Source organism: Lolium rigidum, chromosome 2 (genome assembly GCF_022539505.1).
Source record: "Lolium rigidum isolate FL_2022 chromosome 2, APGP_CSIRO_Lrig_0.1, whole genome shotgun sequence".
NCBI classification, from domain to species: Eukaryota; Viridiplantae; Streptophyta; class Magnoliopsida; order Poales; family Poaceae; genus Lolium; species Lolium rigidum.
The window spans coordinates 19166054-19193517 of NC_061509.1; the positions used below are offsets into that span (position 1 = coordinate 19166054).

Below are 27464 nucleotides of genomic sequence, written 5' to 3' on the forward strand. Positions count from 1 at the left end.
ATCCGGCGTGAAATTGGTTGCGGGAGGCGAAAGGTAGGATCTGGACCATTCAAATTCCCGAATTTATCTGGATTCGATGGGCTCCATGCTGACTTGGAGTTCGGGGGCATGGTGATCTAGGGTTAGGTTTTGATTACCCTTTTGTGATTGTTTGGCAAGACAAGAAGGCGATGGACTACTACAACATCCTCAAGGTGAATCGCAATGCCACCTTGGAGGACCTGAAGAAGTCGTACCGTCGGCTCGCAAGGACGTGGCACCCCGACAAGAACCCGACAGCTGGCGCCGAGGCTGAGGCCAAGTTCAAACAGATAACTGAGGCCTATGAGGCAAGTGAACTGTGCATTTATTTTCTCGCAGTATCCGTTGCTGAGTACATGGTTTGATTCTTTGCCAGTTTGAAATTAAATGATAGCTATTCCTGTGAGGAGATTTTAGTTTTATTAAATGTTAGTAAGATTTATCCTTTTGTTTAAAAGTTGGTTGCTTAATGCATGTGTTCAGTTGTATATCTTGATTATGAGGATTGACCACTTAGTTGTAATACCAAATCATGAACATCTCTTTGCCGTGCCGAGAACATGCTACAGAAGCTTTTTAGCTCAGCTTTGTACCTGGTCCGCCAAGTTGTTCTCCGGTTGCCCCATTTGGAAATTTGAATGTTCAATCTACTTGGATCTAAAGGAGCAACATATAATTCTTATTTTTCTTCTTCGGGATTATGTGTGTGTTGTGTATTTACTCCTTTCCTATAACATATCGTAGACATTGTTACTGGGTACATGTTTGATTCTTTGCCAGTTTTAAATAAGGTGATAGCTATTCCTGTGGAGAGAGTTTAGTATGAATAATTGTCAGATTTATCCTTTTGTTCCATGCTTATAAGAAATTATTGCTTGATTCATGTGTTCAGTATTATATCATGATTATGGGGCTTGTAATACCATACCACAAGCATCTCTTTGTTGCGCTGAGAGCAATCTACTTAAGCTTTTTAGCTCAGGTTTGTACTTAGCTGGGTTTCCAAGTTTTGCTCCGGTGCCCCATCTGGAAACTGGAATCTCTACTCCGATCTACAAGGAGCAACATATAGTTCGAGTACCTGTTGTGCATTTACTCTTTTCCTATAGTACTCCCCCCCCCCCATCCCATTGAACTTGTCTGAGTTTTATCAAAATTTGGATGTATCTAGATGCTATTTAGTGTCTAGGTACATCCCAATCTAGACATATTTCGGACAATTTTCATGGGATGAAGGGAGTATTTCCGTATTCATAATGAGAGCATTGTTTCATCATCCATTTGAATTTTAACATTTCAAAATTGGCTGAAAAAAAAGTCAATTTGATTATGCGAATTCCTGGTGGAGTTTGTTAGTCTTGTTAGTTCACAGGCAGTGTGTAGGAAGTGGTCTATGTGTGATGCTTCCAATAGCTTGCTGCAGCTTGTATTGCATAGTGCTATTTATAGGATACAAGCTAGGTACAACATGTAGATTTCTAAAGCCTTCTAGAGCTTTCTACTGTTATCCTAACCTTCTACAGGTTTCTACTGCTAACCAGAGTTAGCTACTGCCTAGTGCTTACATATGAAATGTACCACTACAACATACTAGAACCTACCAGTCCTACTAGAAGGTACTAGCTTAACTCTAAAGCAAGGATTACTCTAACAGAGTTATCTTGCAAAAGAAGCTTCACTTTTGTATGCTGTTTGAAAAATAGCTATACTATTTGGCATCTGAGAAGTTAAATTTGTAACCTGTAACTATAAATTACATTTAACATTGTTTTGAATGGTGAAACTGGGGCTTCTCTGATAATACATTTTTAGTACGTTGAAAGGTACCTTTGCTCAGTCTGCTTGCAACTTCTGCATTTAGTATGGTGAGGCCATATAGTAATACTGCATGGTAGCTGTGATGCAAGATTGAGTCACTTACTCACTTCAGTTTCCTTTGCTTAAAAGTTTATGTGCAATTACAAAAGAAGTTGCAGCTGATTTCATCTCTGGTAAACATCACATGCATATGACTTCATTACCCCTCAAGGCATTAAGAGTTGTACTGCATTGCCTTCACAGTTATACATGGTTGTAGGCATGTAGTATGCGATGTAGTGTACTTTTTTCCAATTTCCTTAATGACTGAAATATTTAGTTCATGAGTTGTTATACTTATTTGCTCTTCTCACCAACTTTGTATGATTTTGCCAGGTACTAAGTGATCCAGAAAAGCGTGCAGTATATGACCAATATGGTGAAGAAGGTTTAAAGGGGATGCCTCCACCTGGTTCGTATAGCCGTACCTCCACAACTGCAGGCCCAAGTGGTCCAAGTAATTTCCGTTACAATCCTAGTGACCCAGATGATTTCTTTAACGAGTTCATGGCGAGCAACAAGACATACACCTTTGACCAAGACCGAAGGCGCTTTCAACCAACACACCGGACCTCAGCAAGGAATAGTCAAAGTGCGGCTTCTTCCAGTTCTCAGAAGGAACCCAGTACTAGCACAAGACAGCTAGAAAAGCCCCCGCCTGTGGAAAAAACATTAATGTGTTCTCTTGAAGAGTTGTTTAATGGAACAAAAAAGAAGATGAAGATCACTAGGAATGTTGCAAAACCTGATGGGTATGTATCTACTTTTACCATATACACACATGTTTTAAAAGTTTTATTTAATGCTGGGAAGACAAATATGAAACTTGAAATGTAAGCCTGTACTGAGATTAACTTTGCAATTTTTGATTGTAAAAAGCTTGGTTTGTGTTCTCTATTGCACTTTCATGGGATAAATATTTTAACTGCAATATTGTGTTTGTTTAGAGACAATATTGTGTTAATATTGCATATTACCTAGTCTGATTTTTTGCAAGTTGTGTGGATTTGAAATGCTTGTCAAAAGCTTAACTTGAGTGCATCTTTGTGGTATTTAATTTTAAACATCCGTAAACACACATCAGATTTTCTTATTCGACGATATCTTTGCTGCAATGTTGTCTCAGATAGAAGCCCCTACTCTTTTTATAATCTTGTTATCTCCAGTTAAATGACCCGACAAATCCAAAGTAGAATTGTTGGAAGTTAAATTAAGGAGTTTGGTGGCAAGGGTGTGGCTACTGTTTGCCTGGATTCTGAGTGTTCTTAAAACTTAACCCTGATGAGCAGGTGGCTGGTAAATGTACAATGTGTTTTTTGTAATTGATGTGAATGTGAAAATAATACTGTGATTGACATCCTACCTGCCGTCCTACTACATATCTTGGTTCAGTTCTACTCCGTACATGTCTATTTCTTTTGGTCTCTTTAATTCTTCATCGTGAGGAGTATCATGTAGACATCGTGAGGAGTATCATGTAGACAATGGGAAGGACTGAGTCCCAATTGGTTAAAGTCCTTCCTCTTAGTTTTGCTGCATTACATGGCAGCACAATTGGCGTGAGATGTTTTCAGTTCGATATTGGGTATCTGATTCTCCATCTTCATGTCATCTTCTGCAGAAAGCTAGAGGTCGAGACAGAGGTCTTGCAGGTCGAGGTGCTGCCAGGCTGGAAAAGGGGGACAAAGGTGACATTTGACAACAAAGGAGACACGCTGCATGGCTATCTACCACAGGACCTTACCTTCGTGATCGACGTGAAGCCTCATGACACCTACACTCTAGAAGGGAACAACCTCCTAGTAAGCCAGGAGATAGCTTTGGTGGATGCTCTTGCCGGGACGACCATAAACCTCAAGACCCTTGATGGCAGGAGCCTTCCTGTCAGTGTGGACGAAGTGGTCCGCCCTGGGCATGAGATCGTGATCGAGAACGAAGGGTGGCCGATCCGGAAGGAGCCAGGGAAGAAGGGGAGCCTGAGGATCAGGTTCGATGTGACCTTCCCGACGAGGCTATCGTCGTCGCAGCGAGCTGCCATCAGGCGGATCATGGGGAGCTAACCTGGGATGCATATAAAGAAAGAAAAAGAACTGGCTAGTGTGGGGGCAGGTTGAGCTGATTAGATAGTTCATCTAGCGATTGTAGGTCCGGTAGCAGCAGTTGTGGCACTGATTCTATCTTGTCGGTGCTGTTGTTTGGGAAGTTAGATGGTTTTTTGTGATTTTGCTCATCATTAGAAATGATGCTAATTTTGGTCATGTTGAACTGATCCATTTTGAAAGCTCTGTTATTGGTGGTAGTTCTTCAAATAATTGGAAGTAACCATGCGGATGGTTTAAGCTACTGATAAGATATATAGTTAGATGAATGAACATCATTGTTATTTTAAAGATCAGAAGACCTGGCAAAAAAAGTTGATTACCTGCGATGTACAAATAAATCTACCCCCGTCCAAAATATAATATTTCTACACAGATGTAACATGATTATCTGCGATGAAAAGTTGTTCTTGCTATTACCATATGTCAATGTCTAATGGTTAACCCAACTGCTAAAAAGCTCTCAGATGCTGGTTGTCATTTTGAGATAGCGCGCTAAGATACAATCTATTGTGAAAGGCCTAAATTTGGTGTGGCTTGTAGGCGACCTGGAGGTGCCGGGTGTCCATTTTCTTAGAGGTACCATGTCGAATTTTTTGATTAGTTGGAGAAGAAAGAATGAAGAAAGAGAATCATCTCTTAGGAAGTAAGAGATGACTATTTTCTCCACCGTAGTCTTCCTGAGCCACAAATTTTTAACCAAATTCTAATTATTAATATTAATTGCTAGAAATGGCTATAAAATATAACGTATTGTATGACTTCTATCTATTGACTTCTCTAGTTGATGTGGCGAGGTAAGGGAAGACATGCATTCTCTACCATTGCGCACGCTCTAAATAAAATTAACGTCTATACAGTCCTTAGAACTCTAATAAGAAATACTATGCATGAAAACTTGGAAAAATCTGAATAATGGATTTTCTAAGCTCAATTTTAAGTCGGACAAGAATCATTCACTCTAAACTAATATAATACAATTAAATTTGTAGATGTTTTAATTAAATCTACTCCCTTCGGCTTATAATAACTGTTGTAATTTCAATTTATTTTTAAAAATAAGGGGAATCTCAATCACCTTATGTCATCTAGTCTCAACTACAACCTAATTGCAACTAATGCAACTCATAACCCAGCATGAATTTTGAAACAAATTCAATGGTGTGGATATTTTCTCAGTTACAAGTTACAACCCACTCGCAAGTGGGGGAAGTCTTAGTTGCAATCCACTTGCAACTAGTAAAATCTCAATCAGTTGCAACATATTTACAACTATCAGTACAAATCACGAGGCTAACCTAATGACTAAGAAGTAGACTAGGACATAATAAAAATCAGACGCCTAGCAAATCTGTAAATTTAAACTAACATCATAAAACTTATTATGAATCGGAGGAAATACTGTTTAGGGTGTCAAATAAGATAATATTGTCACGGATAAACACGTTCGAGCAACCCTAGTTAGAGTCCCTTAATCACATGAAAAACTTTCCCAAATTGAAACGGACCGTACGCACGCACCGCAACGACGCCCATCGCTGTTTCTGAACCCCACAAAAAGCACACCCTATCGTTGTGCCCTCCTCCTTCCTTCCCGCAAAACTTAGCTCGTGCACTGATCCTACCTTTGGCTGTGTTCTTCTTGCAAAATTTCTTTTGCTTTTTTGCTAATTAAAAACAACGCTTGTTCAGAAAATATTCAACTAACTGTTTAACTAGTGATAAAAGCTACTCCTTCCAATACATAATGAGTTTGGAGCGTTTAGTTTAAATTTGAGCTAAAACTTCAACACTAATTATTGATCGGAGGCTGAAGTTTGAACTAAACCCTCGACACGTATTATAGATTGGAGGGAGTATAATTATTCTTAAATGGGAAATGCTTGTTATTTAAGAAAATTTGAGATTTAGCCACATGGCAGAACTTAGTTTCCTTACATTGTCATAGGAAATCGCCCAAAAAAATCAATGAAATACAAAAGGAAAGATGACTATCTTGCCACGAACTGCTGTTGTGCCGTATGCCAATTTCTCAGTACAATTCTAACAACACATTCCCTCGAGTTTTCAAACTTACACAGCCCCAAAATGGCGAGGAATCACGCCCCACTGTACACCACCAGCCAAAACCTACCTACTCGCCCTACCCAGAAAGACCCTACTACGGTTAGCCCAAAAGAAAAAAAAATCAAGAAAACAATCTCCAGTAAGCTAAGATAGACCCAACTATCTTGGAACTCTAGGAGGCAGCCGCAGACTCTTGGCCAGACCACTTGAACTGGAACGGTCAGCCTTTGAATGCTGTTGCTCTTCCAGGAAACCGTACACTCGCGAACGGAACTTCTGGGCCAGCTCTGCGAGGTCGTTCGCCATCTGGGGATTCAGCTCGGTAAGGTGCCTCAAGGGGTACTTGCTCCTCTGGGGAAGCCGGTTCGCAGTATCAATTGTCAAGCTTGCGCACTGGTTACCACTGCCTACCAACACTTCCAGAGTTGGCTTCGAAAACATAGCGTGTGAAGCTAATCGGTTCAGAAGGATCAGGGCTTCTCTCATCAGCAAATACCTACAGGAAACATTTATGTTACATGAAATACAAATAATACAGCACAGAGAACTCTCATATTTAAACAACAAAAAAACGTCCACAGTTGTAAACTACAATCAACACAAAAGCATCCACAGTTGTAAGGTACGATAAATGACAACAATTTTGTGACACCGTCTCAGACTTAACCTGTCATTTACTTGTGATAGAATCTCTTAATTGTGGAACTATTTTAGAATATTTTGAAACTTTGAGCGTGCCAACACAGTAGCTTCAGTTGGCAATAAACAGAGTACACGGAACATTCATACAAACATGCGACAGACTGGTAGAAATGCATAGTTTAGTACGGAGAATTTTTACAATTTACCTTTCTTTCAATAGCTCGTGTGCCTCAGTTGAAAAATCAACCTCCTGTTCCATCTGGGAAGCAAGGACTTCCATGATCAACTCCAAAAAGCTGGAACCATTGGCAGTCACTGAATCTAGAAGCACTTGATATCCCAACTTGCCACTAGATGCTATGTATGCTAATAGATTGACAACTAGACGACAAAGCTTGAGCTCCTGAAAAATATCAGCTTGCTTTAGTTGTAAAACAATGGAAACAAATGCAACACTTAGACACTTAGCTGTGATGAACTCCTATTGTTGCAATCGAGCTTAAAAATTTGAAGGTAGCAAATGCCACAATTTTTGTTAGGATGGTAAGGGAAAGAACCCATTACTCCGTTCAATCCATGCAGGCTAGAATCTTAATTAGGTGAAAAAGTTTTCAACCTATAAATGCTACTCCCTCCATCCACAAAAGGATGTCTCAACTTTTTCTAAATTTGCATATATCTACACACTAAAACACCATGCATATTTTGACAAAGTTGAGACATTCTTTTGTGGATGGAGGGAGCTCAAACAAAAAGTTAAAGCTAAATGTGTTTATGCATAGTCCTGACTGAATCACTAAAGAACCAAGGAACACACCAGAGAAGATGTTGCCTCACAGGTCAAACATTCAGACAAGTCCTGAAGTACTGCGCTTATAGCTTGTTGTGATCTATCATTTTCAGATCCAACAGCTTCCATCACCTCAGGGCCATCTGTACCTCGATTGCACAGAAGCTTCAACATCGTTGGGCCTACAATTAAGGCAGCAACAGGAATTAGATTGCAGTTACTGGCACAGGGAAAGCCAAATAACAGGAAAGAAAATATTAACATCATGTTAAAGATTTCTTCAGAATGAAACACCACTGAGATTGAACAAAAATAGCTAGAATAACAATTCTTCTTCCAGCACGTAGTTGTTTAACAGAGCTTCAGAGCCAACAGAATACTAAAAGCCGTATGAGCATGGAAATCCACTTTGGCTCGTAGGTGTAGAACTCTAGATGCACCCACTGTTCAAATCAAAAGACATATTTCAAAATGTCTAAAAAATCCAAAAATATATTCGGGTGCACATCCAGACATTCTATGTTCTCACACAATGTTTCACGAAAAATAAGTCATTTTTTGTGGCCTGTGTAGAAAAGACCATTTTCGGTGTTTTTGTCTTTTTTACGCAGGCCACAAAAATGTCGTTTTTCCGCAAAACTTTGTGTGCGGACATAGAATGTCAGGATGGTACCTGGTTTTTTTAAAGAATTTTTTAATATTTTGAAATGCATTTTTCATAATAAGACCTATGAAGCCAAAACACCATGTCCGTATAAGCACCATATCTAAATTTGAAGGTACATGTACTGTCATCTCTTGACAATTGTTTCTCAATATATGAACTAAAACCCTCAGTTTTAGGTTTTTACTAGATATTAGGTGGCTGTTTGGTACCACCAGAAAGAAGAAAAAAAATCTAAGAAGTTGAAGGAATTATAGAGGGATGGTGGGGATTGGGTGTATGTTCCATGGAAAAGAGGAAGGAGAAGTATTTCATTTCCATTCACCTGGCAGTCACATATGAAATGGATGAAGGGGGAAATTTAGCAACACTTGTTCCCGCAGGATCACTTGCAAGAAGAATACAGCTTCAAACTTTGACATGTCAATTTCTTTCTCATGAAAAATCAAGTTAACTCAAAGAATTTATCACCCAAATAGTTAATTTGTTACAACTTGCTACCCATACTCCCTTAAATAGCTAAGGGTTCCATGAAATGGTGTCAAATAACTAGCTACTCTGCAGAATGCACAGTGGTGCATTCAACTGGCAAAACAGTACTTTCTATAAAACATCTTAGGTTCTAAAGATAATACGAGAAACGGAATATCTAACCACAAGAACTTACAGTTCAAAAGCAAAAAAAGTAGATGCACAGAATGCTTCTTTACGAGCAATCCATTTTCTTTCTGCAACAATGGATGTAAGCTTTCCATTACAGAAGTAAATCCAAATCTGAAAGTAGTAGCAGAATATCATTGGGCAATAGTAGCATAAAAATGTTTGACCGATTTAAGAAAAGATATATTGCTCATGATTGCTTACTTTTCACGTTCCACTTTGGGATCACTTGTCCTTACAACAAGAATAACTATGGATAGTGCATCAACACGAATACTCTCTTCTGAATACTTTAGCGCAATTTGTAGCACAGCAGTGAAGAATGAAGGCCAGAATGTAGAAGGAAGAAACATATTTCCAATGCGAAGTCCATCTTCACTTCTTACTAGATTCTTCATGCCAGGTGCATTAAGCAACCTATTGGTACTCTCCATTTCCATGTTACTGTTAACATTCGTCCCAATAATAACATTGTTCCTAAGTTTACACTGAGGAAAATCGTATTAAAGTTCATAAGCATAGGAGCCTATGATTATAAAGAAGTAAAATAAACTAACAAAGTACCAACAAGGAAAAGGATATTTGACAAACAAAAAGGCAACCACGCCAACAAGGAAAAGGCCAATGGATCATTAGACATGACATTCATACAGAATCCAGTAAAACAGCTGTTCGACATTCACCTTGTCTTATACACTACTACTTTATTTTAATATTTAGTTGGTGATTTTTCCTACACTCACCACCACAAATTGTTAATCACATAGCAGCTATCCTGGATACCAGAAATATATCCAATGAGGCAAAGCATACCTTTGGTTAGACTTGACTCCATGGGTTAGCAAGTTTTGCAAGATGCTATACAATATCCGCAGGGCCCTACCAACAACAACGACCTGAAAGGAGCAGGTAAAATACATGCATAAATGAGCTGGCCAGTTAAATTCAAGACTCGGAGTAGTTAAAAAGATGACTGTCTCACTTCAACATCGACAGGAAAAGCCAAGACAGCTTAACTGCAGCTATTAAAATATATATCTTTTAATTACTAATTCTTCAACTCAGTAGCAACTGTGTATCCAATCCTAACAAAGTCAACCTACAGTTGCGTTGTTGCATGGGCAAACTGCAGCTATTAAAACTAGCATTTTCCAGAGTCTACATAGTGTCAACTGGTGTGGTGAGACTTCTATTGTTCAATAAACAACAACCTAGGAGTATGAGGAAACCTGTGCTCAGAACTTGGTTTGGAAAACAACTATTGTGATGGTTCTTATTTATTCCTGCCGGTTCTGGTCCAGCTAGATTTTTTACGTCAAAAATGTCTAAGATGGAAACCAGTCAAAGCCTCAAAGGTAACTCAGTGTCCATCGACAATTACTTAAAATCAACCATTTCCTTCCCCAAAGTGACTACAAATAAAACAGAGAACTGCATTCCAATTATTCATGCTGTCAGTGTAACCAACTATGTTAAAAATCACTAATAACCTCATTAGTATTAGGTTGTATAGAGTGCTAAAGCTATTTTTTGTATGCCAGTGAAGAGGCACAATGGATGGTCATGGAAAAAATAAGCAACCTTGCTATGGAAATAAAGTGAGATAATAGGTTCTCACATTACCAACAACACACAGATTTAGCAATGCTTCAAGAAGAGTTTGTACAGGTACTGCGTCACTATTCACCTGCAGGAACAAAACAGAAAAAATATGAGATGTTATTTCAAATGAATATGTACTTCCATCAATCAAAATATAGGGTATGCTATATACAATGTATGTATGCAGTAATAAAAAGTAAAACTGCATATGTGTTGGGTATAGGGGAGAACACACTTATTTTACATCGACCAAAATAAACCCTACATTTGCGAACAAGACATTACAAAAAATGGCCCCTCTGTTTTAGGGAGGGACTAACTTGATAAGAATTTAGAAGAAAAGGCTAGTAGTAGCATTGATATATACATACAGATGTTGTGTAAACCCTTTATACAACAATGATACTACACAGCTAATATAAAAGAAATATACACATTTCTTACACTAGGTACTACAAAAACAACAAATGGGTGGACATAGTATTCCCTATTCAAACGTGACATTATTCTGGTGAAAGCAAATCTTGTACCACTCTTATCATTATATCACAGAGCAGCCAAATTGCAAAGCATTGTATGACAGGTTTTGGCATTAAAATAAAGTTCAAAAGCAAAGTAGCATTTCTCCCTTGAAAAGCACATATAGTGCGAGCTGCAATAGCAAAGAGAATAGGTGCTTTTGCATGACCATCACCTTGATGATAATATCATATACTTCTGATATAGCATTATGCATTGAGGAGCTCCCTTCAGAAGAGTTTTCACACTTGTCTGGCGATCTCGTAGACTGGAGAAGTGTCAACATTTCTTCCGAGCAAGAAGCAAGGATCTTCGAGATCAGACTCCTCCCCAGCATACTGTTAGCTGGCCTACCCCAGATTGCACAGAGGCTGCTAGAGATGTTATTTATTGGTACTTTCTTGTGCTCAAGATGTTCATCATTCACTGGAAGATCTGTTTGGACTCCTTTAGTCTTATTGTCCGTGCATTTGTTGCTTTTTAATTCAAGGTGTGCATTTTCCTCCAAATATGCTCCTGAGGTACTTGTTCCTGATCATTAAGAAATCACTTGTTTATTATATTAGAAGTCAGGAGATAAGAAAACACTCTCAGCTTCAAAAAGGTTTATAAATCTTAGTGCTACTATTAATAGTTCTTTGGTGTTTCAGTTCCAAGAAGTCAGATGCATCAATCAAATACGCTCGCTGAAACACAAACCATCTCGGGAAGAACAGAGGTCCTTATTTTTTCCATTCAACTTGTCTGCTCTCCTTGTGGATGTGCGACAAGAACCCCCAGCTTGCAAAGCCTCATCTGCAGGGGCATGATCAATATCCATCCTTGTACTGCAAATATCTTTGCTGAAACAGCCCCGGAATACACAAAAGAAAACAATGTTAATACAGTATCCAGCAAGCACTCAAATGCAGTACAGAAAGACATGTGAACCAACTACTGTTTTAAAAAGCCACTCCCTACTATCCAAGCTGGTTTAAGGTTATTTAAAAAAAATTGATTCTTCACATAAAAACATGTTACATCAGCATCGTGATGTGCCAAGGGCATAAATAAATTATTAAAGAGAATAGCACTTACAGATTCGCCTTCTTCAAAATATGAATCTCTGCTTCTTTAGCCTCGATTTCGAGGTCTTTATTTTTCATGCCTTTCTTCAGCTCAGTGTTCTCGTTTTTCTGCAAGATCAATTCGCAACTTAAAACGAGAGCCAACTTCAATACTAGCCTTAGCTGCCATGAACATACACCAGTGCACATCCCAAACTAGGATCAAACAAGAGCATAATGCACTAAGCTCGAACCATTTTCGCAGCACGGGCACTGACAAATGATCAAAAAAACTAGTACAACTACTACTACATTATCGAATACCAATAGCAGGGCAGCCAGTGAGACGCGCACCATGTCGTTCATCTGCTTCAAGACACGCTCCAGCTCCCTCTGCATCTGCACCACCCAGCGACCGAGACCACGCGCGTCAGAAAACCAAGAAAGCACAGGCATACTAGCAAGGTTGTGAGTATCAGCAAAATGGCAATCTCACCTTGATCTCCTCGGCCGACTTGCTCTCCGCCGCCCTAGCTTGCCTCCCCCTGGGCAAGCTCTTGGCGCGGGCCTGGCTCGCCGCCGTCGGCAGCACGGTCCTGGCCCGGCCGGTACTCGAGGTCGCGGGGCCCATCGCCTCGATGATCTGGCACTCGCTGTCCTCCTCCGCCGCCGGGCGCTGGGAGAGCTCGCGCGGAGGGGAGAAGCCGCCGCCGCTGGCCGCCGCGCGCTGGGAGAGCTCGCGCGGAGGGGAGAAGAAATCGGGGGCGGGCGCGCGGGCCGCCGCGGGGGCGCGGGGGAGGGGGAAAGGAGAGGTGGGGATGCGGGGGAGGGGAGTGGCGGAGGCATGGGGCGCGGCGGGGACGCGGGAGAGGGGGGCGGAAGAGGTGGTGGCGGTGGTGGTGGTGGAGGAGGAGGAAGGGGGCCACGATGCGGCGGCGGCGACGGCGGCGGCGGGGAGGTAGTGGGTGACCGGAGCTGGAGCAGGAGTGGCGCTAGGGTTGCGGGAGGCGGAGGCCTCCTCGGCGTCGCGGCAGATCGCGTCAAGCAACTGCGCGTTGTCATCGAACCAGTCGTCGTCGAAGTCGGCCATCCCCGGCTCGCCGGCGGCGGAAGCGGGATGGGGAGGGCGCGGCGGGGGCTGGTGGTGGTGGGGAAGAGAGAGAGGCAAGTGCAAGTGCGTGGGGTTTTGCTAGCAGCAAACCCTGATACTGTATCTGGCTCTCCAACTGAATATTAAAGAGAGAACACCCAAAATACCGCTAGTTAGGGCATCTCCAACGGGGCGACCAGACAAAAAATCGGCACAACGCGGGGACGCACCGCAAATGCGGATGGCCGCGGCGTCCGGGACGACGCAAACCCGGCTCAAATCTGGGCTAGGTTTGCGTGGCCGCGGATGGCACGCGGTGTCCGGTCGCGTCCGGGCGGTTGTCGCCTCGTCTCCCTTGGGCCCACCCGTCGGTGACCGGGGAGGCTATTAAATGTGGACTGGAGGGGATCTGTCCCTCCAGTCCAGTCCCCACTCCACTCCCCGAGCGAAACCGCCGCCATGACCCCGAAGCGACGGTTCGCTCCCGGAGCCAACGACGAGGAGACGAGCGACGGCCCGCCGTCCTCCGCCGGCGCTGCGGCCATCCGGAGGAAACCGAGGCGGCCTCCACATCGGAGAGGCCGCCCGCGGCGGCGCGACATTGCCGCAACTGCCTCCGCTGCTGCTCGAGCCGAAGCCCGAGTCCTTGGAGGAGGACCCCGACCTCCGCGACGCGCTGCTCATCTCGGCGGCGGAGGAGGACGCGAAATGGCCGCACCTCCATGCGGACATTCGCACCTCCGAGATGGAGGAAGCGGCCCGGCAGGCGGTGGAGGAAGCCGAGGCCTAGGAGTTGTACGCCCAGGCCCGCCAGGTGCGACGGGAGGAGGAGGAAGCGGCGCGGCGGGAGGAGGCCAGGCGCCGCGCGGAGGAGGAGCGGCGCGAGGAGCGGCGGCGGCGGAGAGGCCGGCGCCGCGCGGAGGAAGAGCGGCGCCGAAGGCCGGGCGCCGCGCCGCGCCGCGCGGAGAGGGAGCAGCGCCTCAGGGAGGAGGCGCTGCTCCGTGCGCCGCCACTTCCTCGGGTGGCTCCGGACCCCCACTCCGCCTGGGAGGAGGCCCTGTGGTCTCCGTGGCCGGAGTCCCCGGCGCGCTCTGATGACCCACAAGTATAGGGGATCGCAACAGTCTTCGAGGGAAGTAAAACCCAAATTTATTGATTCGACACAAGGGGAGGTAAAGAATACTTATAAGCCTTAACAACTGAGTTGTCAATTCAGTTGTACTGGAAAAGCACTAGCAACACGGGTGATGTGAAAGTAGCGAGTGGTATGAGAGCAATAGTAATAGTAACACGGCAGCGGTAATAGTGATATGAGAGCAATAGCACCGTGAAAACAGTTGACATGTAGAACAAGTATATGATGATGAAAGATGGACCGGGGTTCCCAGCTATCTACACTAGTGGTAACTCTCCAATAACAAGTGTTGGGTGAACAAATTACGGTCGGGCAATTGATAGGATTGAAATAGCATTAAGACAGAATATCAAGATCATTAATCATGTAGGCATGTTTTCCAATTATAGTCGTACGTGCTCGCAATGAGAAACTTGCACAACATCTTTTGTCCTACCAGCAGGTGGCAGCACGGGCCTCAAGGGAAACTACTTGGATATTAAGGTACTCCTTTTAATAGAGCACCGGAGCAAAGCATTAACACTCCGTGAAAACATGTGTCCCTCACATCACCGCCATCCCCTCCGGTTGTCCCGATTTCTGTCACTTCGGGGCCTTTGGTTCCGGACAGTGACATGTGCATACAACTTGTAGATACAATCTAAGCAATAAGTATAAAGCTCAAATCTAAGATCATGGCACTCGGGCCCTAGTGACAAGCATTAAGCATAACAAGATTGCAGCAACAATAACTTCATAAACTTTGTAGATAGACAATCATAATGTAACAATCCATCGGATCCCGACAAACACAACACCGATTACATCGGATGAATCTCAATCATGTAAGGCAGCTCATGAGATCATTGTATTGAAGTACATGGGGGAGAGAATACCAACTAGCTACAGCTAGAACCCGTAGTCCATGGGGGAACTACTCACGGAGCATGATGGAGGCGGTGGCGTTGATGGAGATGGCTTCGGGGCACTTCCCCGCTCCGGCAGGGTGCCGGAGCAGAGGTTCGTCCCCCGAATTGGAGTTTCGCGATGGCGGCGGCGCCCCGGAGTCTTTCCGGAGTTTCGTCAAGTGGTACGGTGTTTTTAGGTCGAAAGGGGTTTTATAGGCGAAGAGGCGGCGCGAGGGGGCACACGGGGCGCCACACCACGGCCGGCGCGGGCCCGGGCCAGGCCGCGCCGCCTTATGGTGTGGTGGCCCTGCGGCCCCTCTCCGACTCTTCTTCGGTATTCTGGATGCTTCCGGGAAAAATAGGAGGTTTGGTCTTCGTTTCGTCGAATTCGAGAATATTGCCCGAACAGCCTTTCCGGAACCAAAAACGACAGAAAACGAGAACCGGCACCGTGGCATCTTGTTAATAGGTTAGTTCCGGAAAATGCATGAAATCATCATAAAGTGCAAGCAAAACATGTAAGTATTGTCATAAAACAAGCATGGAACGACAGAAATTATGGATACGTCGGGGACGTATCGGCATCCCCAAGCTTAGTTCCTGCTCGTCCCGAGCAGGTAAACGATAAAAAGAATAATTTACGTAGTGACATGCTACTTACATAACCTTGATCATACTATTACAAAGCATATGAAATGAATGAAGTGACTCAAAGCAATGATCTATAGTTGCTAACAAGTAGATAACATATAGCAAAACTTTTCATGAAGAGTACTTTCAAGACAAGTATCAAAAGTCTTGCGCAAGAGTTAACTCATAAAGCAATAAGTTCAAAGTAAAGGCATCGAAGCAACACAAAGGAAGATATAAGTTTCAGCGGTTGCTTTCAACTTGTAACATGCATATCTCATGGATAATTGTCAACACAAAGTAATATGATGAATGCAAATATGCAAGTATGTAAGAATCAATGCACAGTTGACACAAGTGTTTGCTTCTAAGATGGAAGGAAGTAGGTAAACTGACTCAACATAAAGTAAAAGAATGGCCCTTTGCAGAGGGAAGCATTGATTGCTGTATTTGTGCTAGAGCTTTGGTTTTGAAAACATATAGAGAGCATAAAGGTAAAGTTTTGAGAGGTGTTTGTTGTTGTCAACGAATGGTAGTGGGCACTCTAACCCCCTCGCCAGACAAACCTTCAAGAGCGGCTCCCATGAATTATTTTTATTTTTGGGTAGCACTCCTGCCAACCTTTCTTTCACAAACCATGGCTAACCGAATCCTCGGGTGCACCGCCAACAATCTCATACCATGAAGGAGTGCCCTTTTATTTTAGTTTTATTATGATGATGACACTCCCCCCAACCTTTGCTTACACAAGCCATGGCTAACCGAATCCTCGGGTGCCGTCCAACAATCACATACCATGGAGGAGTGTCTATTTTGGTTAATTAATTTGGGACTGGGAATCCCATTGCCGGCTCTTTTTGCAAAATTATTGGATAAGCGGATGAAGCCACTAGTCCATTGGTGAAAGTTGCCCAACAAGATTGAAAGATAAACACCACATACTTTCTCATGAGCTATAAAACATTGACACAAATCAGAGATGATAAATTTTGAATTGTTTAAAGGTAGCACTCAAGCAATTTACTTTGGAATGGCAGGAAATACCACATAGTAGGTAGGTATGGTGGACACAGATGGCATAGTTTTTGGCTCAAGGTTTTGGATGCACGAGAAGTATTCCCTCTCGAGTACAAGGCTTAGGATAGCAAGGTTGTTTGAAGCAAACACAAGTATGAACTGGTACAGACAAAACTTACATAAGAACATATTGCAAGCATTATAATACTCTACATCTGTCTTCCTTGTTGCTCAAACACTTTTACTAGAAAATATCTAGACCTTAAGAGAGATCAATCATGCAAACCAATTTCAACAAGCTCTACAGTAGTTCTCCACTAATAGGCTTAGACTACATGAAAAAACTTAATCATGATCTACTTGAGAGCTCAAAACAATTGCCAAGTGTCAAATTACCCAAGACATGATGAGGCATTTTCTGTTTTCAACCAAATATAAATAAGTGCAATAGCTTCCAACTTTTATCATTGAACATTAAAAGTAAAACGAAAAACACGAGTGTTCATATGAAAAAGCGGAGCGTGTATCTCTCCCACACAAAGATTGCTAGGATCCGAATTTATTCAAACATAAACAAAAATAAAAGCACACAGACGCTCCAAGTAAAACACATATGATGTGACCGAATAAAAATATAGTTTCGTGGGAGGAACTCGATAAGTTGATGAAGAAGGGGATGCCTTGGGCATCCCCAAGCTTAGACGCTTGAGTCTTCTTGAAATATGCAGGGATGAACCACGGGGCATCCCCAAGCTTAGACTTTTCACTCTTCTTGATCATATATCATCCCCTCTCTTGACCCTTGAAAACTTCCTTCACACCAAACTTCTCATAAACTTCATTAGAGGGGTTAGTACTCAAAAAATTTGAATCCACCTTGGTCCTGTAGTGGCACATTGCAAGAACTCAATAAAACATTAGCTACAGCCCTCTACGTCTAGAAAACCTCGCTTAAAGTCCACAAGAGACAATGCAAAAAACAGAGACAGAATCTGCCAAAACAAAACAGCCAGTAAAGACGAATTTTAATAAAATACTTCCGTTGCTCAAATCAGAAAACTCAAAACTAATGAAAGTTTCGTACATATCTGAGGAACACGCACGTAAATTGGCATATTTTTCTGAGTTACCTACAGGGAAAACAGCCCAGATTCGTGACAGATAGAAATCTGTTTCTGCGCAGAAATCCAAATCTAGTATCAACCTTCGATTAGAGGCTTCATTTGGCACAACAAAACACAAAACTAAGATAAGAAGAGGTTTCTACAGTAGTAAACAACTTCCAAGACACAAATATAAAACAAAGTACTGTAGCAAAATAACACATGGGTTATCTCCCAAGAAGTTGCTTTCTTTATAGCCGTTAAGATGGGCTCAGCAGTTTTAATGATGCACTCGCAGAAAATAGTATTTGAAGCAAAAGAGAGCATCAAGAGGCAAATCCAAAACAAGTTTAAGTCTCACATGCTTCCTATGCATAGGAATCTTGTACACAAATAAATTCATGAAAAGCAAAGTAACAAGCATAGGAAGATAGAACAAGTGTAACTTAAAAAATTTAAGCACACAGAGAGGTGTATTAGTACCATGAAAATTTCTACCACCATATTTTCCTCTCTCATAATAATTTTCAGTAGCTTCATGAACAAACTCAACAATATAACTATCATATGCAGCATACTTTTCATGATTTTCAAACACATAATTTTTATCAAGTTCAAGAATAGTGGAATTAAAACTTTCAAACTTACTTTTATTAATAATATAACAAGGTAGTTGATCAATCTCAATAGATATGGGACTCATAGAATAAGTCAAGAACTCTCCAATCTCATTTTCATTAGTAGCACAATTAATATTATCAAGTAACATAGGACCATCATCTAGAGCTTTATCATAAACATTTGCCAAGCAAAATTCTTTAGTACCATGCATTTCGACATCAGGCACAAACAAAGCATTATCATAAGATTTATCAAAGTAGCATGAATTATCATAGATAACAGTAGCATAATCATTCTCACAAGTATTACTCATAGGTACTATTTCAAGAGAATCCACAGGAACATAACATTTAACCTCTTCCGGTAAGCATGGAGGACAATCAAATAGTGTAAGAGATAAAGAGTTACTCTCATTAGAAGGTTGACATGGGTAGCTAATCCATTCTTCCTCCTTTTGTTCGTCGCTCTCCTCTTCTTTTTCATCCAATGAGCTTTCAGGTTCATCAATTTCCTCCTCTTTTTCATCCAATGAGCTTTCGGGTTCATCAATTTCTTCTTCCATCGGTTCCTGCAAATTGTGAGTGCATTCTTGTGCATTAATGTGTCTCTCTTTATAATCAAGGATATAAAGATTCCTACTGTAGCATTCTATGCAAGAATTAAGGATAGTAGAGACATAATCTTTAAGGCCCTTACAAACAACACAAGTTTCATAATTCTCAACCATGAAGGATTCTATCTCGGAGGCTCCCATAAATAAGACAAATTGTTCTACCTCTTCGAACCCATAATGAATATAGCAATTCCGATTATAGTTCTTAATAAAAAATTCCTCACTAAAGCCACATTGAAATTTAAGATGTTTAGTATCCTGTTGAGAGCAACAGTTTATATCATGGCATTCAAGCAAGATTTTAGCAATTGTATTCAATTTTTCTATCATAGCACTCATTATTTTACCAGTTCTTGATTCTCTATAATTATTATAGCATTCTATAAGCTCCAAGTAGGTTGTTGGTTCTCCCATAACAGCAGTTTTTAATTTTTCGATTTTTCAAATTTTTATGGATTTTTGGGTATATGAGGAAAGTAAAACAAAACTGAAATAAACTAGACAAAAGTAAACTAAGCAAACTAATACTAGACAGAAATAAACTAAGCACAAATAAACTAGACAAAAGTAAACTAGAAAAACAAAATAAAATAAAAGTAGAGAGAGAGGTAGAGTGTACTCCCCGGTGAACTTATGAGTAGAGCTATGCCTCCCGGCAACGGCGCCGGAAAATAGTCTTGATGACCCACAAGTATAGGGGATCGCAATGGTCTTCGAGGGAAGTAAAACCCAAATTTATTGATTCGACACAAGGGGAGGTAAAGAATACTTATAAGCCTTAACAACCGAGTTGTCAATTCAGCTGTACCTGGAAAAGCACTAGCAACGAGGGTGATGTGAAAGTAGCAAGTGGTATGAAAGCAATAGTAATAGTAACACAGCAGCAGTAATAGTGATATGAGAGCAATAGCACCGGAAAACAGATTGACATGTAGAACAAGTATATGATGATGAAAGATGGACCGGGGTTCCCAGCTATCTACACTAGTGGTAACTCTCCAATAACAAGTGTTGGGTGAACAAATTACAGTCGGGCAATTGATAGGATTGAAATAGCATTAAGACAGAATATCAAGATCATTAATCATGTAGGCATGTTTTCCAATTATAGTCGTACGTGCTCGCAATGAGAAACTTGCACAACATCTTTTGTCCTACCAGCCGGTGGCAGCCGGCCTCAAGGAAAACTACTGGATATTAAGGTACTCCTTTTAATAGAGCACCGGAGCAAAGCATTAACACTCCGTGAAAACATGTGTCCCTCACATCACCGCCATCCCCTCCGGTTGTCCCGATTTCTGTCACTTCGGGGCCTTTGGTTCCGGACAATGACATGTGCATACAACTTGTAGATACAATCTAAGCAATAAGTATAAAGCTCAAATCTAAGATCATGGCACTCGGGCCCTAGTGACAAGCATTAAGCATAACAAGATTGCAGCAACAATAACTTCATAAACTTTGTAGATAGACAATCATAATGTAACAATCCATCGGATCCCGACAAACACAACACCGATTACATCGGATGAATCTCAATCATGTAAGGCAGCTCATGAGATCATTGTATTGAAGTACATGGGGGAGAGAATACCAACTAGCTACAGCTAGAACCCGTAGTCCATGGGGGAACTACTCACGGAGCATGATGGAGGCGGTGGCGTTGATGGAGATGGCTTCCGGGGCACTTCCCCGCTCCGGCAGGTGCCGGAACAGAGAGTTCTGTCCCCGAATTGGAGTTTCGCGATGGCGGCGGCGCCCCGGAGTCTTTCTCGGAGTTTCGTCAAGTGGTACGGTGTTTTTAGGTCGAAAGGGGTTTTATAGGCGAAGAGGCGGCGCAGGGGGCACTCGGGGCGCCACACCACGAGCCGGCGCGGGCCCGAGCCAGGCCACGCCGCCTTATGGTGTGGTGGCCCTCAGGCCCCTCTCCGACTCTTCTTCGGTGTTCTGGATGCTTCCGGGAAAAATAGGAGGTTTGGTCTTCGTTTCGTCGAATTCCGAGAATATTGCCCGAACAGCCTTTCACGGAACCAAAAACGAGCAGAAAACAGGAACCGGCACTGTGGCATCTTGTTAATAGGTTAGTTCCGGAAAATGCATGAAATCATCATAAAGTGCAAGCAAAACATGTAAGTATTGTCATAAAACAAGCATGGAACGACAGAAATTATGGATACGTCGGGGACGTATCACGCTCGAGCCACAACAGTGCCTCGCCGCCCGGGGACGTTGTCGACGCCGACGACGAGGCCGACGACGCCCACAGGGGCTAGGCGGCGCACCGGCGGCCACCGCACCGTCGACCAAACCCTAGCATAGGGTTTTTTAGTTTAAATTTTAAAGCCCATATAGAGGGCATCTTTTGTTAGTTATTTGCCCAAAATAGGGCTATGTACAAATTTGCCCAAAATAGGGCATATGCTTAATCAAATTTCGTTTAAATTTGCATTTTAAATTTTGTTTTTCTATTTCTTCGAATATGCGCTGCGTCCGCGCGTTGGACGCAGCGTGCGACCCAAACGGACACGCGGATGCGGGACGCTGTCCGGGTGTCCGCGCGGCCATCCAAACGGCCCAAAACGGACGCCCAGCGCGTCCGTTTGGGTCGCCGGGTTGGAGATGCCCTTAAACCCGATTGCTAACTCCTGGTTACCCTGGAACTAAGTTAGAGCTTGATCAGCTCTGCGACCGTTAGATTTGCATCGTGATTCGTGCATACGAGAATTACACATGAATTTATAATTAGACATGCATGTGCAATTGCATATCTTTTGCCCGTGAATTACACATAAAACCAGGTCGATCCGGAATTATCCGCGTCTATAGTTAAAATCTTAAAACCAAACTTGCCAAAATACCATTATAGTAATTTTTTAAAAGAAATACGGTAGGGGAAGCCCCTACAGTAATAAGAACCTGAATATGCGTCCTAAGAACTTGAATCTGGTGGCTAGGTTCCACTTCCCTAACCAAAATACCACTGGTAGAGAGAGAGGTAAGTGCATGGGATTTTGCTGGCAAGCAAACAACAAACCCTGATATCTCGATCTCCAACTGAATATTGAAGAGAGAACAGCCAAAACACCACTAGTCAAAACCAAACTAGCTAAAATACCACTAGTAGAAACCGAAGTGTCAAAATACCACTAGTGACTAACTGAGACTAACTTCCTCAAAGAAAGACACAAATGCCTATGCTTTGCCTAGTCGATAGAGGCGGGGACTAAGAGTGTGTGGTTTTTGTTGTTGGCTATTCTCTGTTCAGGAGAGAGGGGTGACTGGGTGCCGGCTGCGGGGACGTATAGGGTGACTAGAGTGGTCGTGGCGGCTGGAGAGGGGAGCAGCAAAAGCGGTGGAGGCATGTGACGCTCCGGGGATGTAGGCGGTTGCGGGGATGCGGGAGAGGGTGTGGTCAACGTGCGCGCCCATGACGTCGGCGGTGGTGGGGATGCAGGAGAGGTCATGTTCAACGTGGCGGCGGATGTAGGAGATCTAGTCCCACCACGGTTCAGCGCTACCACCGCGCTGTGTGTGTGTGTGTGTGTGGGGGGGGGGGGGGGGGGGGGGGGCTCATGGAGAAGATCAGGGACTAAGATTAGAACAGAAGAGAGGTGGGCTTTTGGTGATGTGTCCTGCTTCACTCGCTAGCTGGATGTGGCCAGCAGCAAACCCTGATACATATCCCTCTCAAATTGAATTGAACAGCAGTAACCCGAAAAAACAAACTAAATTAGCGAGATGCGCCGACATGTGTGTAAATGTGAGCACCAACCTCCTCTGACTGAATAGGAACTCTGCCTTTTCCATTTACATACACAAGAATAACAACTGGCCTCCTAACAAAGAAAACTGGCCAAAACACCGATGGAACAAGTATTTTTGGTGCAATGTTTGATGAAAAAATATGAACAAAACTTAAAATGAGTATTCTCTGTATAAAAGTAGGAGTGCACAAATGATTTCTATTTTCGACAATAGCATGAGAAGAACAAGGTGTAAGGAGTAAGTAGTGCTGCAGGTAGCAACAGCTTGCCATGCCATTCTCAGAACCTGGGATTGGCACAGAGGACGCTTTGATAACTAAAATAAAATCATTGCGTAGCAAATTTGCAGTTGATCTATTACAAGAATCGTCGTCATTGGAGCTAAGTAAGTAGCGGAGTCCGTGTTGCACTGGTCAGGCTTCCTTCTGCTCGTGGTGGCTGCCGTTGGTGTCGTTCCGCTCGTTCATGTCGGGTACCGCATCGCCGCCAGTCTCCCCTAGCTTCTCCTGCAGGTACAAAAAATCTAGGTAAATGTCTGTGCCAAAATAATAGTATGTGTACTTGTGTATAAGTAAGGAGTAGACCAACAGCAGTGAATAAATGCTCAGTTTCAGTTACAAGCTGCCGTTGTTGTTGAAACTTGATGTTTTGACAATGGGTGTAGTCAAAGCTTTTTAAATAGTTATTAGATCACATAGTTGTTAAAATCATGTGTGAATTTCTCAAAATGTGCTTTCATGATATACAATTATGATAAGTTTTAAAAATATATTATAATAGAAATAGGTGGACTTTGTCAATTTTTTAGAACTTCAGATCTTTGCCGGAACACAGTGGAGTAATGTTCATGAACCCCAGCTAACCAAAGAAAAGGGGATACCCACAGATGGTATATAGACAATTTATTCTTCAAGGACTGCGAATTTAGCTACCTTTAGAGAAGTATTCTTTAAAAGAAGTTCCTCGTACTCCTTTTTGATCCGTTCAAGCTCGACCCTAAGAGACGAGTTCTCTGCCTTCAAAGCTTCAGCGCGTTGGCCAAGCTCTTCACACTCGGCCTGGAACAAACAGTATCATGCTTAGCTAGTGCGTTCAAGTGAATGGTGAGTACGGCATGTGTTTTAGTACATCATACCTGCTTGCGCAGACGGGACCTGCGTGCTGATTCCCGATTAGACAGCTTCCTTTTCTGCTTCTTCAGTTCCCTTTCATCCTGAATATTGGCAAGGGTACAGTTATGACCTTTCCTACATTGATTTATGGAGAAAATCACCGAAGACGATAAATATGTACTATCAAGAACTAAACTATGAACACAACAGCATAACATTGTAAACTGAGTTCACACTGAACAGTGAAAGATAAATTTCAGCTGAAGTTTGAAGTGAAACAAAAGGTCGTCAAAAGGTACTTAATGTATGGCCAAGAATTACAGTATAAGCAATGTGACAATCAGCTTTGTTCCAGTGGACTCTATTAATGCAAATGTATGGTCAGGCACTAGAAAACAAGCAAGCTTACATAGCAAACTAGTTGCCCTACTCACAGAGAAACATTGTGGTAACAAAGCAAGGCATGTCAATTTTCAAACTTAATATCTTAGTCCAATGTTTATTCTGAAAGTAAGGCAAGCATGTGCATACCCATTGCTCTCCTCGAGCTGAACCAGACGCTACTTTGCTGCGCATTGCAGGAACAGGTGAAGAACCAGTAGCACCCCAGTAGTCCATTCCTATATTCAAGTTTGTCGCAGGACCAGCAACTCCCCCTATCACTGCACCTGATTGTACTGGAACCAACGGCATGGTTTCATTAAATACGCCATGCGAAGATGAATGAGATACACCATTCTGAGCACTGCCTGCATGACCGAATGCACCCTCCATCTTATGCAAACAAATGTGCAAGTTCATTTATCTATTGTAAAACTACAATAAGCCGCCAAATGCCTACCATTTTCATTTACATCATTCTCCTTTGAATGTGAATCCTGCCACAGCAAATTTAGTCCATGAGTCAAGAGAAAGGACATCAGGAAAAATTGTTTGTCAAATTAAAGACACAAGGCTGACAAACTATTGTTTACAATCGTAATTAACTATTGTACAAGGTTGATAAGGAATCTGACTATTAAACTTCAACCAAAAAAGATATATGATATGGAAAGTATTATCGATATCGAACTTACATTTTGAGAATTGGCATCACTTCCTTCACTCTCACTATCACTTCCACTTTCACTGCAGGTTGAAGGTACCATACAATTACTTGTTTTGGAACTAAAGAAACTCGTATTTACCACACAAGGCTAACAAAAAACCTGTTCGATGTAACCCCGTTGGCAGATGGACCAGATGTTCTGCCGGGCTCATTTTTCCCTGAAATTATGATCAGAAGAAACATAAAAATAATTCCCAAACTTAAAATAACCTTGATATTGACCTTTGACAAGGCTTACCATTCACTTCTGGAGCACCTGGAGCAGCTCCCTGAAAGACATATTTCACAGTTACATGAAGTAGTGACAACCAAAAGATAAAGACAGAAAAAAGAGATTATCACTTACAGCAGGTTCCACATTTCCATTTGTTGCCATAGGATAATGAAATGGATGCACACCCTGCACAATTAGTTATTGATTTGTACAAGCATGCCAGTAAAATTGGAGACAAGGTGTGCGAATCGAAAGATAACATAATGGATTACACTTGTCAGGTGCAAAAGTTCATACAGGAGTGGAGGGATGGGCATATACTGTTCCTGGTGGATACATCATATAAGGTGGTGGTGGCGTCCCGTAAGGTGGTACCATATGCTGCAATTAAAGGGTTGATAGTTTAGGTTTACATACAAAAAAAAACATAAGCAAACTGCCACTCCCTAACTTTGATCCCTCTGTTCCCCTGACAGAATACATAGTATCATTGAGTAAATAAAATTGGAGGGACCTTTCTGAAATAATAGCAAGATATGTAGGAACAACATGTTCAATTAACAACATGTTCAAGCCCAGGCTGACACTAACCCCCTCCCTCAACCAAGGTAGGCTCATTTCAATAACAGAGACTAAGATTCCAAACAGAGCAAATTCCTACTTTGCTAGTTCTTTAAGCTGAATAGTGTAAATGAGGTAAAAGGGATGAAGTTTCCTATAGGGAGCACCTGAGCTCCCCACATGTATGGATGAGCCTGGCCTGCAGCAACAGGAGGGGGGAAAAACCCATGTGGTGGCATCGCTGAGTATCCCTACCAAGATTTACAGAACCAGAGATAGAGTCAATGATAACATTAAATAAAATGATTGATTCAGTAACGAAAACTGCATTGTCCAGCTTCATTGGTCATTAAATCATAGATAGATAACCTGAAAGCCGGGCCATTCAGGGTAAACTGGAGCTGTAGTTCCAGAGGTAGTGGCTGGAGGTTGCTCCTGAGAATAGGAAAGTAAGAACCCAGAATGGGGTTAGCAAAAAGAGAATGTTTATTAAAACAGAAACATGAAATTGTATTGTGATCCAACAGGGGTATTTCCTTCTGCTACTAGACTGGGAAACCAGAACAGAAGTAGCCAAGAAATATTTCGGTAATGCAGTCCATGCTGTTAAATGTTGCTTGAAAACAATGGTGATTAGACTGGCAAGCTGTGGGGTCAGTTTTTCACAGACATGAAGTGTTTGAATGAGCTGAACCTCCAGCCACTTCTAAAAATGTCAAGAGTAAATATGAAGGAATCACAAACTTTGGAGCGCAAGTCACACAAAAACCAATTTATTTGAAGTTTTATCACATAAGGGCTGTTCTGGGGCAAGATGTATCACACACCCTAGAATATCTTTTTTTATCAAATTAATCGCGAAAACTAACAGGCATGGCCCACATGTCCACTCCCACACATCCTGCCAAAAATACAGCCTATCAAGCACAAAATCCAACCGCAAATTTTCTGCCAAAATTAACTAATCAATCGAAATAGAGCCTTTTGCAGCACCAATTCCATCCAAAATTCCCGTTTATCCTCTTGCAAATCCCAAATTTGTATAACCCTAACCCTAACTCCATTAATTTATATCTCCTTGCCACCTGGGAACTGCCAAATTATGATAGTCTGAGTAAATGAATGTGCGCTTCTACTACATTTTAAATCGTACTTCCCTCCGTCCAAAATTAAGTGTCTCGTCTTTTTCTAGATATGGATGTATCTACAACTAAGTTGTGTCTAGATACGTATCTATACAAAACTTATAGACACTTATTTTTGGACGGAGGTAGTACAATAGTTACTAAAGTTCCTGTAATTAGGAGTTAACATGGTTACCAAAGTTTAAAAGATAACCACTCTAAGTATCACAACGAGCTTGGCACACATCCAATTATACAGAGCAACACGGGGGAGGAGCACTACAGAACAATTCCATTTATCCTTTTAAGCAGATGATGAGCACCAAACTAAGCACCAGTGCAGCACAAGATAAACATTTGGAAAGGTAAAGATGCCGTGCAGCCAAGCACCTGTTCCGACGACTTTGAAGCCTTGGACGGCGTGCTAGGATCAGTGCTCCCCATCGGATCCACCAACAAATCTTCCGGGCGGCCCGGTCTTCCCAGTCACTCCATTACAACCAGAATGCCAATAATAA

General features: G+C 42.3%; 3 protein-coding genes across 5 annotated transcripts; 1 reads left to right on the forward strand and 2 right to left on the reverse strand.

Annotated features, from left to right (window-relative positions):
• LOC124691379 (dnaJ homolog subfamily B member 1-like) lies at positions 1 to 4273 on the forward strand. Of its 2 annotated transcripts, none has more exons than XM_047224661.1 (4): positions 1 to 33; positions 160 to 329; positions 2215 to 2630; positions 3500 to 4273. In XM_047224661.1, exons 2-4 carry the CDS (start codon positions 171 to 173, stop codon positions 3936 to 3938), a joined length of 1014 nt encoding a protein of 337 aa, XP_047080617.1. In that variant the 5' UTR covers positions 1 to 33; positions 160 to 170; the 3' UTR covers positions 3939 to 4273. The 2 variants fall into 2 exon arrangements, with proteins under 2 accessions (XP_047080617.1, XP_047080618.1); XM_047224662.1 differs by having other exon boundaries at positions 7 to 33; positions 165 to 329.
• A 1678-nt stretch (positions 4274 to 5951) lies between these two features.
• On the reverse strand, positions 5952 to 13057 carry LOC124689294 (protein SENSITIVE TO UV 2-like). Its single transcript, XM_047222848.1, has 13 exons — positions 12938 to 13057; positions 12464 to 12694; positions 12322 to 12366; positions 11999 to 12096; positions 11603 to 11763; positions 11097 to 11452; positions 10419 to 10487; positions 9614 to 9696; positions 9005 to 9277; positions 8808 to 8914; positions 7504 to 7658; positions 6893 to 7089; positions 5952 to 6540 (listed from the first exon to the last, which is right to left on the reverse strand). The coding sequence occupies exons 1-13, from the start codon at positions 13055 to 13057 to the stop codon at positions 6204 to 6206; spliced, it is 2232 nt and encodes a 743-aa protein (XP_047078804.1). The 3' UTR covers positions 5952 to 6203.
• A 9918-nt stretch (positions 13058 to 22975) lies between these two features.
• Positions 22976 to 27464, reverse strand: LOC124691380 (transcription factor HBP-1a). Of its 2 annotated transcripts, none has more exons than XM_047224663.1 (13): positions 27337 to 27464; positions 26192 to 26257; positions 25990 to 26073; positions 25559 to 25642; positions 25394 to 25447; positions 25286 to 25316; positions 25148 to 25205; positions 25016 to 25067; positions 24781 to 24817; positions 24471 to 24688; positions 23963 to 24040; positions 23760 to 23885; positions 22976 to 23333 (listed from the first exon to the last, which is right to left on the reverse strand). In XM_047224663.1, exons 1-13 carry the CDS (start codon positions 27388 to 27390, stop codon positions 23241 to 23243), a joined length of 1035 nt encoding a protein of 344 aa, XP_047080619.1. In that variant the 5' UTR covers positions 27391 to 27464; the 3' UTR covers positions 22976 to 23240. The 2 variants fall into 2 exon arrangements, with proteins under 2 accessions (XP_047080619.1, XP_047080620.1); XM_047224664.1 differs by having other exon boundaries at positions 24471 to 24616; positions 27337 to 27463.

Excerpts from the sequence above, each read along its gene's own strand:
- LOC124691379 (XM_047224661.1), top strand. The coding sequence starts at position 171 with ATGGACTACTACAACATCCTCAAGGTGAATCGCAATGCCACCTTGGAG. Across the intron at positions 330-2,214 it reads AGATAACTGAGGCCTATGAG|GTACTAAGTGATCCAGAAAA; the intron begins GCAAGTGAACTG and ends TGATTTTGCCAG. Across the intron at positions 2,631-3,499 it reads AATGTTGCAAAACCTGATGG|AAAGCTAGAGGTCGAGACAG; the intron begins GTATGTATCTAC and ends CATCTTCTGCAG.
- LOC124689294 (XM_047222848.1), bottom strand. The coding sequence starts at position 13,057 with ATGGCCGACTTCGACGACGACTGGTTCGATGACAACGCGCAGTTGCTT. Across the intron at positions 12,695-12,937 it reads CCACTCCTGCTCCAGCTCCG|CGCGCGGCGGCCAGCGGCGG; the intron begins GTCACCCACTAC and ends GAGCTCTCCCAG. Across the intron at positions 7,659-8,807 it reads ACTTTTTTTGCTTTTGAACT|GCCCAACGATGTTGAAGCTT; the intron begins GTAAGTTCTTGT and ends CCTTAATTGTAG.
- LOC124691380 (XM_047224663.1), bottom strand. The coding sequence starts at position 27,390 with ATGGGGAGCACTGATCCTAGCACGCCGTCCAAGGCTTCAAAGTCGTCG. Across the intron at positions 24,818-25,015 it reads GTGATGCCAATTCTCAAAAT|GATTCACATTCAAAGGAGAA; the intron begins GTAAGTTCGATA and ends TTGCTGTGGCAG. Across the intron at positions 24,689-24,780 it reads GAATGATGTAAATGAAAATG|GCAGTGCTCAGAATGGTGTA; the intron begins GTAGGCATTTGG and ends TCGGTCATGCAG.